General features: G+C 37.9%; 1 protein-coding gene across 4 annotated transcripts in view; it reads left to right on the top strand.

Annotated features, from left to right (window-relative positions):
* Nucleotides 1–17,948, top strand: part of CNOT6 (CCR4-NOT transcription complex subunit 6) — a 32,782-nt gene that overhangs the window by 8,952 nt on the left and 5,882 nt on the right. For 2 of the 4 annotated variants that reach the window (XM_014886916.2, XM_088173667.1), the window contains exons 2-10: nt 5,552–5,665; nt 8,157–8,343; nt 11,735–11,820; nt 12,762–12,866; nt 12,958–13,026; nt 14,437–14,594; nt 15,101–15,255; nt 16,229–16,383; nt 17,367–17,597. In XM_014886916.2, coding sequence (XP_014742402.1) covers nt 5,554–5,665; nt 8,157–8,343; nt 11,735–11,820; nt 12,762–12,866; nt 12,958–13,026; nt 14,437–14,594; nt 15,101–15,255; nt 16,229–16,383; nt 17,367–17,597 — 1,258 coding nt within the window. In that variant the 5' untranslated portion in view covers nt 5,552–5,553. Of the gene's footprint in view, nt 1–2,579; nt 5,666–8,156; nt 8,344–11,734; nt 11,821–12,761; nt 12,867–12,957; nt 13,027–14,436; nt 14,595–15,100; nt 15,256–16,228; nt 16,384–17,366; nt 17,598–17,948 lie in introns of those variants that run through there. The other 2 variants (XM_014886918.2, XM_014886917.2) reach the window with 2 other exon arrangements.

Genomic DNA, 17,948 nt, shown 5'->3' with positions numbered 1-17,948 from the left:
ATTCATGACTTGCTGAGTAAAGCGCTACCAGTGACAGGACAGGGAAAGCAGCAAGCTTGATTCATGTTGGAAAAGCAGTTTTTAAAGAGGGGGTAATGAGTCTTTGAGTAGGAAAGGGCAAATCTGCGGTTTTGTAGTAAAACTGAAATAGAGCACTAGGAAATTATCTCAAAGATTTTTTTTCCAAAGTACAGTAGTTTTCTTTTAGAGGTACTTCTGTTCCCTTTGAAGAGGGTCACTGTTTGGAAAGCAGAAATTCCTGTTAATTCTAATAAAGCTCAACAGTAGAAATTAACCCTTTTAATATGGGCTAGCACATCTGATTAGCCTATGCATTGCTAGACCTGCTACAGCCTTAAGTTATCTAAAAAACAATGTACTTTGCCTTCAGTTAGGATTTCAGACTTTGTTCAGTGTTACTGTTTAACTGGGTGAGGGTAGCTGGAAGGAAGAATTTGCTTCCTGCTATGAGAGAACAGATTTTGTGTCAGTGTGGCCAGAAGTGCCATTATGGTGGTGTCCTGATTTCAGCAGCTGCAAATCCACATACATTCCTGCTATATAGTAATAATAACACAGGAAGCTAGTCTCCCTCAAATATATATTTTTTTCCTCTTCCCCCCCCTTAGCCAGTTTCTCTTCACCAGTTCCTTTGTTATCAGACAAAAGTCGGTGCTGATGCAAGAGTAAAGTGGAAATACAGGGTCCTGGGGAGGAGGAACTGCAGCAGGACCAGCTTAGTTCTGCTTCATGCATTGTAAAACCAAGTGCAAGTGGTAGAGGGTGTGGAGGATCCTAAATTAACTTTGAATTCAAAACAGACCAGTCAATTTATAATTGTGGGGGAGGTCATTGCAACCCATTTTTAAGTGAAACTTCGGATTGCATGGAAAAGAGCATCAGGGTTAAAGGCACAAGGTTACAAAAGAATGGTCTGGGGTGAGCTTCCTCTTGAGGGTTTGGAGAGAGAAAGGGAAAATAACATCTCTCATATGTGCTATTGTTTTCTTATGAAATTTTGTGCAACTTAATAGATTGCTTTCTATCCTGCTACTTTTCAGCAGTTGAGAAGTAATTTATTTGGCAAGTAATACTGCACTGCGTCAACAAATGGAAAATATTCTCCAATTGTCTTTTTACTTCTTGCTTTATTAGATCTAGATTTGCATCATTTATTCACTGTTTTTAATTAAACTAGCAAAAACTTTGAGTAATTCTGCACTTGATCAGGTGTGGTGTTACTTTGTTTACTTTCCCCTCCTGGATATCTCCTCATCTGCATTAGTGTGTTAGTGACAAGTAAAAGCAAGTAAAGGGGAAGGAAGGGAATTCTAAAGAAGTCACCAGCATGTGTTAGGAAGTTTCAGAAGCAGAGCTGTGATGCTTCAGCATTGTGATGTTGAAGTATTTCTAAAGGTACTCCCAGATTTGTAAATTTGTAAATATCTATTTTATAGTTAGTTCATAGTAAGTACGGAAACAGTTACTTTGGAGTAGTTGACTGGATCATTTGAAATTATGTCTGAGCACTGTGTGGCTCTTACTTGTTCATCATTTTCAACACTGTTTTAGAATTCAAATTTTCTTTTCCTAATTTAAAAATTATGTTTTAGGGGCAAACTTGATATCCACATCCATAGTAATAATATGAAAGATTGTACTTGGCCTACAGGAGTTGTCCACTGTGTTTCATTTTGAAATTGAGTTAATTAATCATGGTGCTGTAGGAAGCATTTCGTGAAGAATTGCTATAGTATTGGGATGCTTAAAAACCCAAAAACATTAAATCTCGAAGTATCTGCTCACCTACTGATCTCATTTAAATCTTCCTCCTCGCCATCTTCTAATTTTATAAAAATGGCAGAAGGGTAGAACAGGAAAAAGGTTGTCATCTTTCGTGCCCTGTCACTCAGAGCAGACTCATTCCTCCATTTTGAAGACATTATTTATTGGTAGTTTCCATAGTCACCTGAAGCAGTAACTACCTTATAGCTTCCACTTTGCACATGTCCATAGCCAAGGACACTTATCATTCCAAATGTCTTGTGATGCAAGAACTCCCTTTGTTCTTCTACAGGGAGCAGTGTGTCTAAACCAGCTTGGCCTCCAGGAAATCCTTTTCTAGGCCAGCAGCCCCTCGTGACGTGATGCCCTCCGTGGTGCTGTGGCTGGGAGTGCACCCCAGGTGCTGGTGGTGACAGTGTCATTGTCACTGTGCAGGACAACCCCAGAGCCATGCCCAGCCTGGCTGTAGTCATGGCTGTCACCTGGAGACACAGGCAGCAGTCAGGGCAGGTGCAGCTCAGCCTGGGAACTTTTGGCTTTGTCTCCAGTGGTCTGTTCTGAGGGCAGCCAAAGCCAGAGCTCCATCACCCTCCTGCTGCAGTGGCCAGCTTTGTCAGCTCTCTTCCAGCAGGTTGCCCTCCCTTGACACAACAACCTTCAGATTTTTCCTTCTTTTTCTGATCCCTGTCACCCTTCCTGAAGGGGCTGTGGGTCTCTGCTGCCTGTCACCTTGTCCCAATGCCTTCCTCTCAGCACCCTCTGTACAAACAAGGGCTTAAAGCAGTGTCTGCACTGGAGACTTGGGATTTAATTCCCTGTGTCACACCCTGTGCACTGTTAACCTCACTGGCCTTGCTTGGCTCACTTTCTTTGGGGTAAGAGGTGTTAATTCTGTGTGGGGACTGAGTGACTCGCGGTGGAAGTGTGCAGCCATACTCATTACAGCTCTCAAGCTCTTCTGTTTTTACAGCTATTAAAATGACAATTTTAATAACCAGGTACAAGATAGTATACAATTTCATTTGCATTCAAACATACTTAAATGTCCTTTTCATTAAATTTAAGTAGTCTGGAGCGTGTTCCAGGAATCCATGTCATTTCTTTATTATAAAGATTTTCTCCTTTACAAACTGATTTACTGTATGCAATAAGAACCTAACACTAATGGTGCTTCACCGTCTGTGTTGGTGCAAGTGAAAATTGCAGGTGGTATAAACTCTTTTGAAAATTACCGTGATGATTGTTAAAAGCTGCAGTTATCAATGATTCTAAGGATATTCCAAAATTATTTTATGGGTCTTACTATAAATTGCTTTAGCCTGATAAAACTTTATCACTTAATCTGATGTTTACCTTAGCTTTTGTTTTACTGTAGCAGCTCAGCGGATGCTAAATTTGGATTTGGGGAGGTGGAGAAAGGAGACAGTAAAAGAGACTGATTTTCTTGAACTACTCCATGCTGTGAAGTTTTGAAATGCAATTCAAGGTGTTATGCTTGTATTTTATGCTGTACTATGAGATACAACCCAAATTTAGCCTTCCTGTCAGTTCCTGAGGAATTTTGAGTTCTGGGTGATAGATGAAGGTGTGCTAATGCCTGGTGTATCCTAGATATGGCTCGTGGCAGTGATGCTCTTGGGCAGCAACAGTTTCTTCAGCCAGGAGGCTCTAAAGCATTTGCTGCTTTTTTGGTACCTGGTAATCCTAAACAGCAGGGATTTGTCCTCTGAGAAATGCAGCAGTGAGAGAGGGAAAAACATGGAGAGCAGGAACTTTATTGAGAGGAAGGGTGGTGCCATGGAGCCACTGGGAGTCCAGGATCACCAGGGTCCAGTGTTAAACCCCTAAATTCTTAAATCTCTAATTGTTTTAGTGTACGTTAACAAAACCCACTGGAAAAGTGTGTCATCCTTTCCTAGCAGTGAGCAGTGATACACTGCTGGTACCAGCAAAGCTGTTAATTAGTGCATGTGATTGAGTGTGCTCTGGGGAGTGTTCGTGTTTCTGTACTGAATGAGATTTCTGTCTTTGCTATACCTGCTTCTTGAAAAATTGGAACATATTTATTAATTCAGAGAGCGGCAGGAAGAGAGAGCAGTAAGTGTCTGAGGAAGGTAAATGTTTCCTGACAAGCTGGAGCATTCCTATGTGGTCTTTGTGAATTATATATAATTATACATACAAATTTCAGAAGACATGCTCTGTGCATCACTCTGATATATATTTTTGCACCACTTGAATAGTTACTGCAGGGAGAAGTTAGGCTTTTACCTTTCTGGGGATTATAGTCCACTCTCCTCTCGTTTAATTAGTGAAGTTTGATGTAAAAAGTATTACACTTGGTGATTCCCACACCCTGGGTACTCAAATGCCTTCACTCTGGAAGGAGCCTCACCCAGCTGCTATTTATAATCTGATCCTTTTACCCACAATTCACTTCTTAAAGGGGAATTTCTTTTCACTGCAGAAATCTGGTTTTGACCAGTAGTGGGAGTGGGAAAGGGAAAGAGGAGTGTGACTGAGTAAAAGAGCTATTATAGTAAAGTAAGCATGTGATACCTAAAATATTTATTTTAATTAAGATGCATAGTTATCAGAAAGTTTTTAGTGGATTTCTGTTGTTTTGTTTAACATGCAGAGTAAACATTTTTCAGTAAAATCAATAAACAGATTATAAGTCTGGTTGATAGCCTTATTATTAGTCTTAATAATTACTAGGAATTATTCTTTGATTATTTTGTATAATGACAATATTTTTCAGTTCATCCCAGGAAATGAAAAAATGAGAAAACCTTAAAATAATTGGTGGGAAGATTGATAGGTAATAATTTGACCAGTATAGCTGCTTGCTTACTGAGTGGGTTTGGATAGTATTATAATATTGCTGTAATATATTTTGATGAATAATTGCATAATATGGCTTGTAATGTGCTTTTAAGGGTGATTTGAGCCAGCATTGTTTAATTTCTCTATTTCGTATAAATAGATTTATAGCTTGTTGTTTGTTGGAGAGGAAAGCTTCTCTGTCATGGTGCATGATTGAGTATGGTAAAAAGAACTAGAAAAATTATTCTTATAAAGTTACCAGGAATGATGTGAAAAAGAATGAGAAAAATGAAGTTAAATTTCAGTATTAAATACCTGGCTGAAGAAATTGATAGAAATATCTGCCTTGGGTGCAGTATTTTCAGATTGCAGAGAGTAAGGTGAAGGTTGAATTAAAACCTATCACTTTACAGATTTAAAGAATTGAGGATCTTTTTGAAACCTTAATTCTTTTCTTGATGCTGATTTGTGTGAAAAGTTGAGAATTGCAGTAAACCTGGAACTGATAGGTAATCAGAATTACTAGCAAATATGCTCTCTAGGAATATGAGAGAGATCCCAGTAGTGGTGATCGTCCCTTTTTGAAGTTTCGTTGTTGAAGAGACAAGAGCCTGCAGTGGGATGTGTCCGTTCTGAGGGACACAAAACATAGCCATGGAAGGTGGTGGGACACAATTTTTAAGCTTCTTTGCAGATTCTGGTAAATTACTGGAGGAGGCTGGGTTGTTTGCCATTCAAGGAGCATTAGGAATCTCTGTTTTTCTATTTTATGTCAGTGTTTCCCATTCAGCAACATTTCTAAATGGGCACGTTACCTGTAGATTTGAAAATTATTTGTAACAAAAGCCTAATATGAAATTTAACTGAAATGGAAATTACCTTCTACAGAATTCTCAGCATATAATATCTCAGTTAATCACTTGCCTTTTGGTTTCAACAGGAATGCCCAAGGAAAAGTACGATCCACCTGATCCACGGAGGATGTACACAATTATGTCCTCAGAGGAAGCAGCCAATGGAAAGAAATCACACTGGGCAGAGTTGGAAATAAGTGGTAAGAAACTGAGGCATGGCCCTGAGTTATGAGCTCACTGCAAGTAGTGTGGGCTTGGACAAGCCTGGGGTGGAGTTACTGCCTACCTTGAAGGGAGCCAGCAGAGCACTGGGATAGCAGCTGCCAAGCTGGGGGAGCGTGGAGGGGAGAGCTTGGGCTGGGATAGCACAGGGAGCTGTAGGACAGGCAGGGTGGGGCAAGTGGGAAGTCCCCATTTATAGGCAAATTGTCAAGGTGAGGATACGGATGTGAGCTCTTTGTGTTTTAAGAAGATGAAGTGAGGGAGAGCATGAATTTAAGATCTAATTTGTCAAAGAGAAGAGGGTGAAGTTGAAGTTCATTTATAGTGGTATGTTCTTACTGTAGGTAATATAACAGTGAGGTATTAGTCCATGAAGGAGAAGTTTTCTGTTTAAAAGCAGTTGTAAATTTTGCTTTGTTCTTAAGATTAAATACAAACACCAAAACCTGCACAATCTGTGCAAGCTTTGAGATACTGTTGGACTCTTGAATCTTTTTGAAAAGTAAGATAATGCTCAAATTTCATAAGCATATATTTCAACTGGTCAACCTGTCTCTTGATTTGTAGAGTAAATCCTGAGTTTGCTACAAAAAGTGTGTTTGCAAGCAAATTCAAGCAAATATTTTAAGAATTAAAAAACTATTTTGTGACATTTCAAACTTAGGCTGTAATTTTGTGTAGATATGGAGGTTCTTAAAGCAACTGCGAAAATTGCCATGTGGGATTTATAAATGACTTTTCAGTAGAGAAATTTATGGAAGAAGGACTAAGCAAACAATCCTTCAAATTGTGAAGAATCTTTCCATCCAGTTCACTGAATCTATGCCTTGCTTCCAGTACCACATGCCTCACCATGTGAACAGCATTCTTTACTGGAGGTTACAGATGCAAAAACACAGTTAAATGCTGTTTCAGGAATCAGCATTATATTTTAGCATTAGGCTTGGAATCCTCTTGGACATCTGCTGCTCTGCATAGGAAGTGCATTAAGTGATGGCTCTTTCCTTTCATGCCTGGTAATCTCACTGTAGACTGATTCCTGCCAAGGGACGTGCTGGAGTGGAGAGCCTGGATCAGGGATGTTGATTGGAAATCCTTTCAGCTACAAGGCTTTCTATGATCACAGTCACCTGTTTGCATTGGCACTGGGGAAGAGGTGCTAATTCAGTTTTAAAATGCAAAGAACTATCGATTTGCGTTTAAAACCTTTCAAAAGATTTCTTAACAAGCGTTTGAGGAGCATCAGTCCCTTAATAACTGTATGCATTTGCCTTGCAAAATAAAATATGCACTGTTTTTGTTCCATTAATGATCACGCTGTCCTTTCCTTGCAAAATACTTGGTCACATAATGCAGAAAGCCACAAATGTTTTAACCGATCTCATTTAAATCTTTTTTTTTTTTTTTCACTACAGGCTTTTTTGTGCTCCTTGTTTTGTTACAGCTTACTGGAAATTATACCAATATTAAACATTTTGCTGCCAGGAACTGAGTCCCAGATGCATATGTCTCAGTGTAACTTTCCCTGGGCACTAAATATGAATTCTTATTTTGGAGAAAATCATTTAAGGAGAGGAATTACAAAGCGTGTGTGTTGGTATAATATTAACCAGACTGTTGTTAACCTTGAGTCACAGTGGGGATTTTAAAGTTGTTCCAGCTAACTTTTTGTCTTGGAGAAACTGGTGTTGGTACTCCTAATGTTTTTGGTACAGTGAGATGATTTATGTAAATGAAAAAGGATTTACTCCTGGAGGAAAAAAATCTTGGAGAGAAGAAATATTTTGAGACCTTCTGATGAAATCTCACATTCCTTGCATGTGGCAATGTAAAAATCTTGATTCTGTCACACAATTCCATGTTTCCACCCTTCAGTTTATACAAAAAATCATACCTTTTAAAAATACCTGGCGATAGTTGATACAGCTTTTAGTTGAATGCCAGATGGAAATCCATGTTCTCAACTAAGCATCTTAGTCACCCTAAATACAGTGTTTCTATCTGTTTTTGGCTGGATTAATGCCATAGAGTAAAGATTTTTGGCTTGAAAGATGTGTGGAAATAAGGGATGAACCAAAGCACCGTCTTTCATCTCAGGCATAAACTATAATTGAAAAAATCTGTTTCTTACACCTCTGTTAATGATAAATTCATGGTCAGCTGCTTAATATGTTTTGTCTTGTATGGAACTAGATAAAGACAGATGTTTAGCCTTAAGTATTGATTGGGAAAAACTACTTCAAGCATCCTTGGCAATATCTTGCATTTTCTCACACAATGACAAATTTTTCATGTATAGAATCAGTGATTAATGGAATTTACATTGAATAAAATAATAGTAATAAAAAACCCCACAAGCAAAACTCTGCCTCAAATTTCCCTGCCCTGTACATACTTGAAAAATGTGTGATTATTGCCAAATATATGTATTTTAAATGTTCTGTTTTCTCTTGTACCTTTCTTCCACAGGGAAAGTGAGAAGCTTAAGTTCATCGTTGTGGACACTGACCCATTTGACAGCTTTGCATCTCAGTGACAATTCCTTATCCCGTATTCCTTCAGACATTGCCAAGCTTCACAATCTGGTATATCTGGACTTGTCCTCTAATAAAATTCGCAGTTTACCAGCAGAGCTCGGAAACATGGTGTCACTCAGGTATGTAAATCCTAACGGGAGTTAAAATAGTTCTTTTATTATCTTTGTAGCAGCAGTTCAAATTTCAACATAAGTAAATTCCCCTTTCCTCCCTTCTTATCTGCTTCCCTGAGTATTGCTGTGGGCTGTGCAGCTATAGCAGTACTGGCTTTTCTGTGATCTCCTGTTCTGATGTATGACAGCACAGAATGAGCCTCAGAAGTGCTTGGTTTGATGGCAATCACCCATTTTATATTTTTCCAAGTCAGGTTTCCTCTCAGGCATCTCTTTCCAGATTCTTTTACAAATCTTTTATGTGGTGTTTGTCTCAAAGAGTAAGTGAAGCACCAAAAAAAATTGCTTTTATCTCATAGTAAGGTAGGAAAAAGGTCAGATGAAACATTTATAATCATGTTAACTACAATGTTTTCCTCTTTATTTATATTTAGTAATTATACTTAACAATAGTTCTTGTTCTGTTTATTGTATAACAATTGCAACATGTCTAGGATCATCTCCTCCCCACCTTTGCTGTGATGTAACTGCATTCCTGTGCAAACTGGGGAGGAGAAAAAAAATGTTCTGATTGCAGATTTTGAGGGGTTTTTTTTTCCTCAGTTTTGTAATGCGAAGATGTACAAAGTTAGCATGGAATGAAAACTCCTTTTGGAAGTGAAATATGAATAATGATGCCAATTTAGATTGTACTTAAGGCTGCAGAATTTTACTTTGTAAAAACACTGTTACATAAATATATAAATTATTTATATAAGAGTAAATATTTACAGGCAACAGTCTTTTGCCCTTGACCCAAAGGAAGAGCCTTATCTTAGGTTTATTAGATAGTTGCCTGTAATTGCCTTCATTGCTATTCATTGAGAAGATATTTCTGAACAGCTTTCCTAAATCCAGAAGATAGAGTCTGAAAGTAACGAGAATGTCTTTAGAAGTAAAGACAATGATAGAGAAGTGGATTGCCAGCACAGCTTTCATGAAGCTGGAAGCAAAGCAAGTTTGCACATAGAAATACCTGTCATTGCATTTTCCTCCCCTTTAGAAAAGTCTGCTCTATTGGAGAGGATTAAACTAGCTGATTAAATTGATTCTAAAAGCTCAAATTCCAGAGCAGTTCAAGTCTCAACCTTGGAGGCTGAGCAAAGGGATCTTGCTTTTTGAAGCATAATTGGCAGCTCTGTTTTGTAGCATGTTGTATAGATGCTTTCAACTGGAGAGAAGCGTGTTCTAAGCTCTAGTTCTTAGCATTACTATTTCAATTAAAAGCAGTTATTAGTAACAGGTTTCTTCCCTTCTTTATCCAACTCCTTGGATATTGTGAGTTAGCAACCCTAAAATTACTGGAATAGTCTCAAATTCATCTTTGTACTTCATTAGCCTCCTTTCAATCTATTTAAACATTTTTGTAAATGTAAAACTTGTGACATGGAGATAGCTTAGCAGTGCAGAGTCATCAGTAATGTCAAGTCATTATGCCTTCTTCCCAACACTTCTGATTTATTTTGCCTAATTCTGTGAATCTTCAGCTCTTACAGTCCTAAGTTTCTTCTGAGAGAAGAGTAAATCTTGTAAATGTGAAATCTGTAATGAAGGTCTAGGATCCCATAAGCTTTGTATTTATGGCCAAAACACAGCACTTGAGCCCAGATCTCTAGATGTGAAAAGCTGTGCATGAACCCACTGTGCTCCTCAGTAATTGCAACTGCTCCATTTTTTTTTTTCACTGTAGTGAAACTGAAGAAAAGCCCATAAGCACATCCTATGTGACAACACATTGCAGGTCCCAGCTGGGCCAGGGTTTTGTGTTCCAGGCTGGCTCTTGCTGCAGACACTTCCCCTGGATTCTGGGAAGTTATTCAAACTAACGGTAATTCAACCCTGGGCATTGCTGATATCCCGAGCCACAGGAATCATTTGTGCTCTCAGCACTGAGAACTGATAACAGCTCTCCCAGCTCCCACATCTGGAGCTCTGGGTTCAGTCTGTACTGTAGAGCTCACCCAGGACTCCTTTCATCTCCCTTTTTACTGCAAGTAGTTGAAAAAAGACATGTCAGAGCAGTAGAGTTCTGATCTTTGCAGAAAAAGGAGAAAAAAAATAAACAGTGTAACATGTTGGAAAGCTCAGCTGTAAAACAGATTATCTTGATATGCTTGAAAAAAAATGAGTGCACCCCCAGGACTTTTGCAGATGACACAGAGCTTTGTGGAAGGGTTGATCTGCTGGAGGGCAGGAAGGCTATGCAGAGGGATCTGGACTGGCTGGATCCATAGGCTGGGGCCAGTGGTGTGAGGTTCGGTCAGGTGAAATGCTGGATCCTGCACTTGGATCATAACCCAGCAGTGCTCCAGTTTGGGGAAACAGCTGCCTAGTGGAAAAGGATGTGGTGGGGGTGGTCAGCAGCAGCTGAACATGAGCCGGGTGTGCCCAGATGGCTGAGAAAGCTGATGGCACGTGGCCTGGATCAGCAATAGTGTGGCAGCAGGACCAGTGCAGTGACAGTCCCCCTGTGCTGGGTGTTGCTGATGCCACACCTCAAATCCTGGGGTCAGTTCTGGGCTGATTATGACAAGAAAGAAATTGAAACCCTCAAATGCTCTTCTCTAGAAATCAGCAAGAGTTAAATTAACTCTTGCCCTCCAGGTTTCCTTTCTTTTTCTTTTTTTGTTTTTGTTGCCCAGAAATACTTACCAAGTCTCTAGGCACCAAGTTCTAAACACTTTGGAGCAGCAACTTTATACTGATTCTATGAAAGTCTTCACTGCTTAGTGGGAATTCATTTAGGAAAGTGAAAAGTCTGTTTTCTCTGCCCAGTTTGTTGGGATATCAGAATTCAAGACATGAATTCTGTTCTGTCTGTATATTGGTTTTGTGAGTTACAAAGCACGTATTTTGTCTTACCACTGAAATTATGAAAAGAAAACCACCCAAACCAATAGAAAATTACTGCTGTAAATGACTACTGCATGGTAATGCCACAGCTGTAATCATATTGCCATGACCCTGGATTTTTAAATTTGGTTTCAGGGATATAATTTCCCTTTATTTCTTAATCACAGCTGACCTGTTTCATGGTCTGGTTTGTCTGAGCTGTTACTGCATCATCACTTGTAGATACTAAAGTGTTTAATTATAGCTAATGTTCACAAAATGTCTGACTGTTTAAGATAAACTCTCCAAACAGCTCCTTTCCTCTGTACTTCAGCATAATGTGTTTTGTCTGTGTGTGTGTGTGTCTGAGTACAGCAGGATTTCCCTAACCATTGTTGTTTAGTCTCTGAATTTTTCAATATTGTGGTTTGCTACTATATTGATTCTTTTTTAGTTTCGTTTTTGTACTGCTGCAGATAAATGTTGCTCTGTTTTCAGACCTATATGATTCTTGCTCTATCTACAGGGAACTACATTTAAATAACAACCTGTTACGAGTTTTACCTTTTGAGCTGGGAAAACTGTTCCAGTTACAGACTTTGGGTCTGAAAGGTATTGCTGTTTTTTTCTTGGTCTCTGTGCTTTTTTAGTGATACTGCTGCTGAGCTGTAATGGCTGTAGTCTGCTGGTTCATAAAATGTTACTGATTAGCAATCCCAGATGTAGCTGCTCACTCCACATTTATAAATACTGTTACTTAGGGGTTATTTAGAAAAATAACAGGTTTGGGAGAGCCGTGCCCATAGAAAGAGGTTTGCTTTTCTTTTTGCAGAATGTGCAGAAGCTTTCTGTTGCTTGCATGGGGTTGAATGCAGTTCTGCTTTAACTAAGAAATAGTCTGTGGTTAACTGTGGTACATCTCCAGCCAGAAAGGGAACATCCTTTGTACAGCTGCACGGTTCTTATGCAAGCAGCAATTTAAGTCTTTTCCCACTTTTTTCCCTCTGAGCTTTATGGATTCTAGCTATAAAATTGCTGACCTTTAGGAATTTTGAGTCACAAAATCAGAAGCACTGAGAGATATAATACCTCTAAATACTGTTAAGTCTCAAAAGTCTGTTTATCTCTCCCTTAAAACTAGGCACTTGCAGTGTGTGTTGTCCATGACAACTTCTGCAATCTGCTTATGTTTGGCAGATGGCAGAGTCTCTGCTGAGATCTGTCAGATCAGCTGCTGGTGGATGTTTCACACTGAGCAGAGGTGCCTCTTGTGTTTGTGCTCATCAGCTCTGCCTGTTGTACCACACAAGTTCTTCACTGCTCTTAGTCCAAGGACCATCTTTGAGATGCTCAGTCCCATACAGAATCAGCGGGGAATGTTCACTAGGGCTGTCCACACGTCCAGAGTTTTGTGGGATTAAAGACCTGAGATCTGAAACCCCAAAGTAGTTCATAGTAGATCTTGTCTCCAAGATGTCAGCTTTCAACACTGATATTCAAGTCTACAATAGTTCTGTATATTTTATTCAATATTCCTGTGAATTGGTTTGTAGGAAACCCACTTACACAGGATATTCTGAACCTGTATCAGGAACCAGATGGGACACGAAGGCTACTGAACTATTTGCTTGATAATTTGGCAGGTACTGCAAAAAGAAGTAAGTGATCATTCTTAAAACATTTATTTCTGCTGTGTTAAATAAATGTGATTATCATTTCTTGTATTTCTATTTTAAAATGTTCCCATAGTTTCAACAGAACAGCCACCTCCAAGATCCTGGATTATGTTGCAAGAACCAGACCGTACAAGACCAACAGGTACTGTAACACTTCAAGGACTTCTCATTTCTTCTGTTTTCCTTTTAATAAAAGCTGTTGATCTTTACTGGAAAAGAAGGTAGTGCTTAAATTAACCAATCATCTCTGCAGTGCTGACCAGCCAGCTGAAGTCATTCTATCCCAATTGGAACACCTGTTCCAGATTTACCCATCTTTTACACTTAAGTAATTTATTTTTAATTAATGTCCCCCTCACAGGATTTGAAACTGTTGTCCATAATTAGTTAAATGGCAGAATTATAATAGGCCTAATTTAACATTTGTTGAAGAATAAAAAATGGAAGCATTAGAGCATGATTTCCAAGAAGTACAGAATTGTTTTAAATAACCAGGGTATCATCCTTGATTCAGCATTTTTCTTGCTGCTGGGATTCAGGTCATGTTTAATTCTTTAATTATTTTTTTCCCTGCATTAATTGTTTAAAATACAGTCTTTTCTATTTACCTGTACGCCAGAAATCTTTGAGTATTTCTCAATTATTGTAGTGCCTTCTCTTTCAGAACTGATAATTCGTTCTCCCATTATTAAGGTTATTGCTTCAAAGATCATAATGTTAATGAAGCTTCTGTTTTCCTGTCACTTATTTATTTGTTTTCAAAATGCTAGACTTCAATGCCGGTCAGCCCAAGATTCTTTTCCTCAATTCTCTGTATCTTCAAACAATGGTCTTGTTTCTTTTTTCTACATTTGAGAAGAGCTTCCAAGTATCTCATTGTTGTACGACAAATTCTTTAAGTGCTTTTTAAAAACAAACAAACAAACCTAAAAACCCAATAAAACAACCCCCCCCAAATCCATGCTGCTGAAGTACCTGTCAAGTTGCCCTGTCTCATTATTACTCTTGTTTCAAATTAATACAGAGAGGAGATATTTCTTGTCCTATGCCTGAATGGCTTCTTGAGGTGGAAATATTTGAGGGGTTAATTTGCCTACACTTTGTCTGAAAGGATCCTCACCATGCCTGTGGATCTGTTACAGTTTGTGTTAGCAATAATTAAGGTAGATTTTAAAGACTCTAATTGTAGACTTGCAGACCTTTGTGTAGCTGGCAAATACAAGTGTTTAAATAGACTTACCTTTTTTCGGGTTTTTCACAGTACAGCGCCACTTAGCATAAAACACATTTTTCTGCTCTTCACTATGTTAACCATATAAAAGGGGGTGTTTGTTTCCTAATTAAATGCTAGATGACAGCTGCCATAAGTCCAAACACATAATTTGTCTCCCTAGAAAAACTAACAATTTTTTTTAGCACAGATACACATGCTGTGTTTTGGTTGAAACAAATGAAGCGTGAATTAATAAATTCCCAGAAGACAAAAGTCAAGATCATAATTGTATTTTTTTTTTAAATCTATCAGTGTGTAAGTAAAATTATTGTTCTGCAGCCTTGTTTTCTGTCATGTGTTACAACGTCCTCTGTGACAAATATGCCACCCGGCAGCTGTATGGCTATTGTCCATCCTGGGCCTTGAACTGGGAATACAGAAAAAAAGCCATTATGCAGGAAATACTGAGCTGCAATGCTGACATCATAAGTCTGCAGGTAAAAAAAACACACCATTATTTCTTTTCCTTTTCTATTCCCATGTGCTGGTTTCTTCACATTAAGTGTATTTATAGTAAATGGTCTGTTTTCAAAACCTTCTGCTAACAAAAGAAAAAGAAGTGATGTTTAGAACATTATTTGTTGCTTGACTTCAAAAGAAGGCTCTCAGCCCCCGCAGTTGGAATGGGAACCAGCAGTCCCTGATCAAAGCAATGTTCGTGGGGGTGTCTTTGTGCCTGTGTGTGTATGTGGGGCTTTAATTGACACATTTTCAAATAAGAGGCTTGAGATAATCATAACTCCAGGGATTACAGAAATTCATTTATATTTTCTTAAAATAGGGATATTGCTCTTGAATTTGCATTTTCTGATGTACTTAATTCTTAGATTTTTTTCCCCTTAAATCTCATTTGAAAGTGATTTACACTTCTGAAGAGTCTAAATAATATGTCTTCTATACTTTGCTAATAGTATGTTCATGCTGTGCTGCCTTAACTTTACAGGAGGTTGAAACAGAGCAGTACTACAGTTTTTTCCTGGTAGAATTGAAAGAACGTGGCTATAATGGATTCTTCAGTCCGAAATCTAGAGCTAGGACAATGTCAGAACAGGAAAGAAAACATGTTGATGGTTGTGCAATATTTTTCAAAACAGAAAAGTAAGTGATGTGGTTTGCTAAGCTTTCTGTTGTCTCCTGTTGTCTTTTACGTAATTTCTCAGGTTGGCCTGTAGTTCAAACAGTTGTTGGGCTTTAAATTGTCCTTTTGTAGCCAGGCAGGATTTCATACAGAGCATTCCTACCCCTGGAAAGACTGGTTTATATGAGAGATCATTCTGTGTGGAACTAGCAATAAAAAAATGTAACCTTGAAATATGGAGTTGAATGAGATTTCATTCTGCTTGAGCAGTGCTGTTGGGAGTTCACTAAATTACCCTTCACTTACTGAGTGTGAGTGTCCCAACCATTTGGTGGTGATATTAGAAAATGAAGGAAATAATGAAAAATTAAGTAGATTTTCTTGCCTTTTGTTTCTTTGAGTAAAGGAATTTATAATCCCCCAATTTGCTGAAATAAGGCTTCATATCATACTCACTTTTTGATATATTAGCCTTTGGTAAAGCAAATGACAAGGTATCACTGCACACTTCTGTAAAAAAACCCTTAATCATTTAAGAGCTGCAGCACTTACTAGTTGTGTCATATTGCACTTGTACAACTTTGGATGTGATGGTCATAATGTCCCTTCTTGCCTCCATTCCTGCATATCCACAAGTAAATGTAGGTGCCAGGTTTGCTACTTAGTGGCTTGGAAAATTATTTAGTCCCTCTCTGTTAAATCTGCATATTTGAATTAGGAACAGATGCCAAGGTAGAAACAAGCATGACTTTTCTAAAATACCTCTCTCTCAACAAAATCTTTTAATTGTAACTAAGGTACCATAAACCACATGAAAATTTCTAGGAAAATTATACCACTTGATTTCAATTTAGGATTTTATGAAATTGTGTAACTGGCTGAGATTTTCACATCATGAATGTGTTTGAGCTTTAATTAAAAGGAGAATTACTGATAACATTTCCAACTGTATCTGGCTGCTGAAAAAAATTACATATGATGTTTTTCTTTCAGATTTACTTTGGTTCAAAAGCATACTGTTGAGTTCAATCAACTAGCAATGGCAAACTCAGAAGGTTCAGAGGCTATGCTGAACAGAGTTATGACAAAAGATAACATTGGAGTAGCTGTTCTGTTAGAACTGCGAAAGGAATTGATAGAAATGTCATGTAAGTCCCATTCCACTTATTTTTGAAATAGATGGTGTTTTGTAAATGAAAAAAAAACCTACTCGTTTTAATAGACAAGAGAAACTAGGTTCTGCAGGTAAACTTGGCTTTGCAGATTGTATGTTCAGAAAAATTTATTTCCAGAGAGTATTTTGGGGAAAAGTCGTATTGCTTAAATGATGAGGGGTTTTTTTTCCCCACTTGTATTTTTAAGGAAAAAAAAAGATGTAAAAACTTGAGTTTGAGTGATCATTCTTAAAACATTTATGTTATTTGGTTTGGGGTTTTTTTTTCTTAAAATTATGTAGAAGTATCAAAGAATCAGTTAGTGTTAGTTGTGTGTGTCTGGATCATGTATCTGCATCATTCTAACTTATTTTCTTTACTGTCATGCTTATAGACCTGTTCTGCCCTGTCATTCTTAATTTAGGAAATGGAAATTTGCTTTATAAGTATCACAGTGGGAACCTACTCAACCTGTGTTATATTTATCCAAATTATATTTTATTAATTCAGATTGTAGCAAACAAGCCTTTTAAGAAACACTTCTTGCAAGAGAAGTAACTTAAAATATGGATAACTTAGAATTCAGAGCTTGCTGCCTAATAAGATATGAACAGAGCCTGTTTGCTGTCATAGCCTGAGGAAAGCTGCTGTAATATTTTAGAAAAACATTATTTGCCTGTAATTAGGATTATCCATTACTTATGTTAATTTTCAGTGAATACAAAAGCATTACATGTAACAAGATAGTCTGTTAGTGGTCTTGAATGTGAAATATCATTCCTAATGCTTTATATCAACTAAAACCCTTGTTAAATGTAAGAGGAGTTATCTGACCCTCTTCATTCAAATGGTATTAACCATCTTGAAGTCATACTGGTATTTTTTTTTTTGTCCCCTTAAACATTTTGTTTAAATTTCTGTAACAGTGTTTTCTGTTGCTGACTGATTTTAAATAAATAACTGATTTTAAATTTTAGCTGGAAAGCCACATCTCGGGATGGAAAAGCAGCTAGTTCTTGTAGCTAATGCACATATGCATTGGGACCCAGATTATTCTGATGTGAAGCTGGTTCAGACTATGATGTTCCTGTCCGAGGTAAAGAACATTATTGATAAAGCTTCTCGTAGTCTCAAACCTGGTGTTTCGGGAGAACTTGGAACCATTCCACTTGTACTGTGTGCAGATCTCAATTCTCTACCAGACTCAGGTAAGAGTTCTGTTTCTTATTCTTTAGACTGTTTTACGTGTGTAACAACTTTAAGTTTTTCAATTTCGAGAATGCATTGTTTGATAATAGAAGCTCCACAGGTGCTAAGGGAAGAGAAGGAGGAGAGAGCTGTTTCCTTTGTGAGTGACTTTATTGACTTTGCTGTAGCAAAACTGTGTCTGGTCTTTCAGAAGCATTTCCACTGTGATTTTGTTCCCTCTTTGTTTCTGTATTTTAAAATATCTTCCAAAAATAACTGGAAACATGAGTGTGTTGCTGATAATTCAGTTTTCTTAATTTTAAGTGTGAAAAAATAATTTTTTACCTTTAAACTTGCTACCATACAATCGT

Source organism: Sturnus vulgaris, chromosome 15 (assembly GCF_052056855.1).
Source record: "Sturnus vulgaris isolate bStuVul1 chromosome 15, bStuVul1.hap1, whole genome shotgun sequence".
Taxonomy (NCBI): Eukaryota; Metazoa; Chordata; class Aves; order Passeriformes; family Sturnidae; genus Sturnus; species Sturnus vulgaris.
Note: the sequence above shows the minus strand (reverse complement) of the source record. Positions and strands in the feature narration are given on the sequence as shown.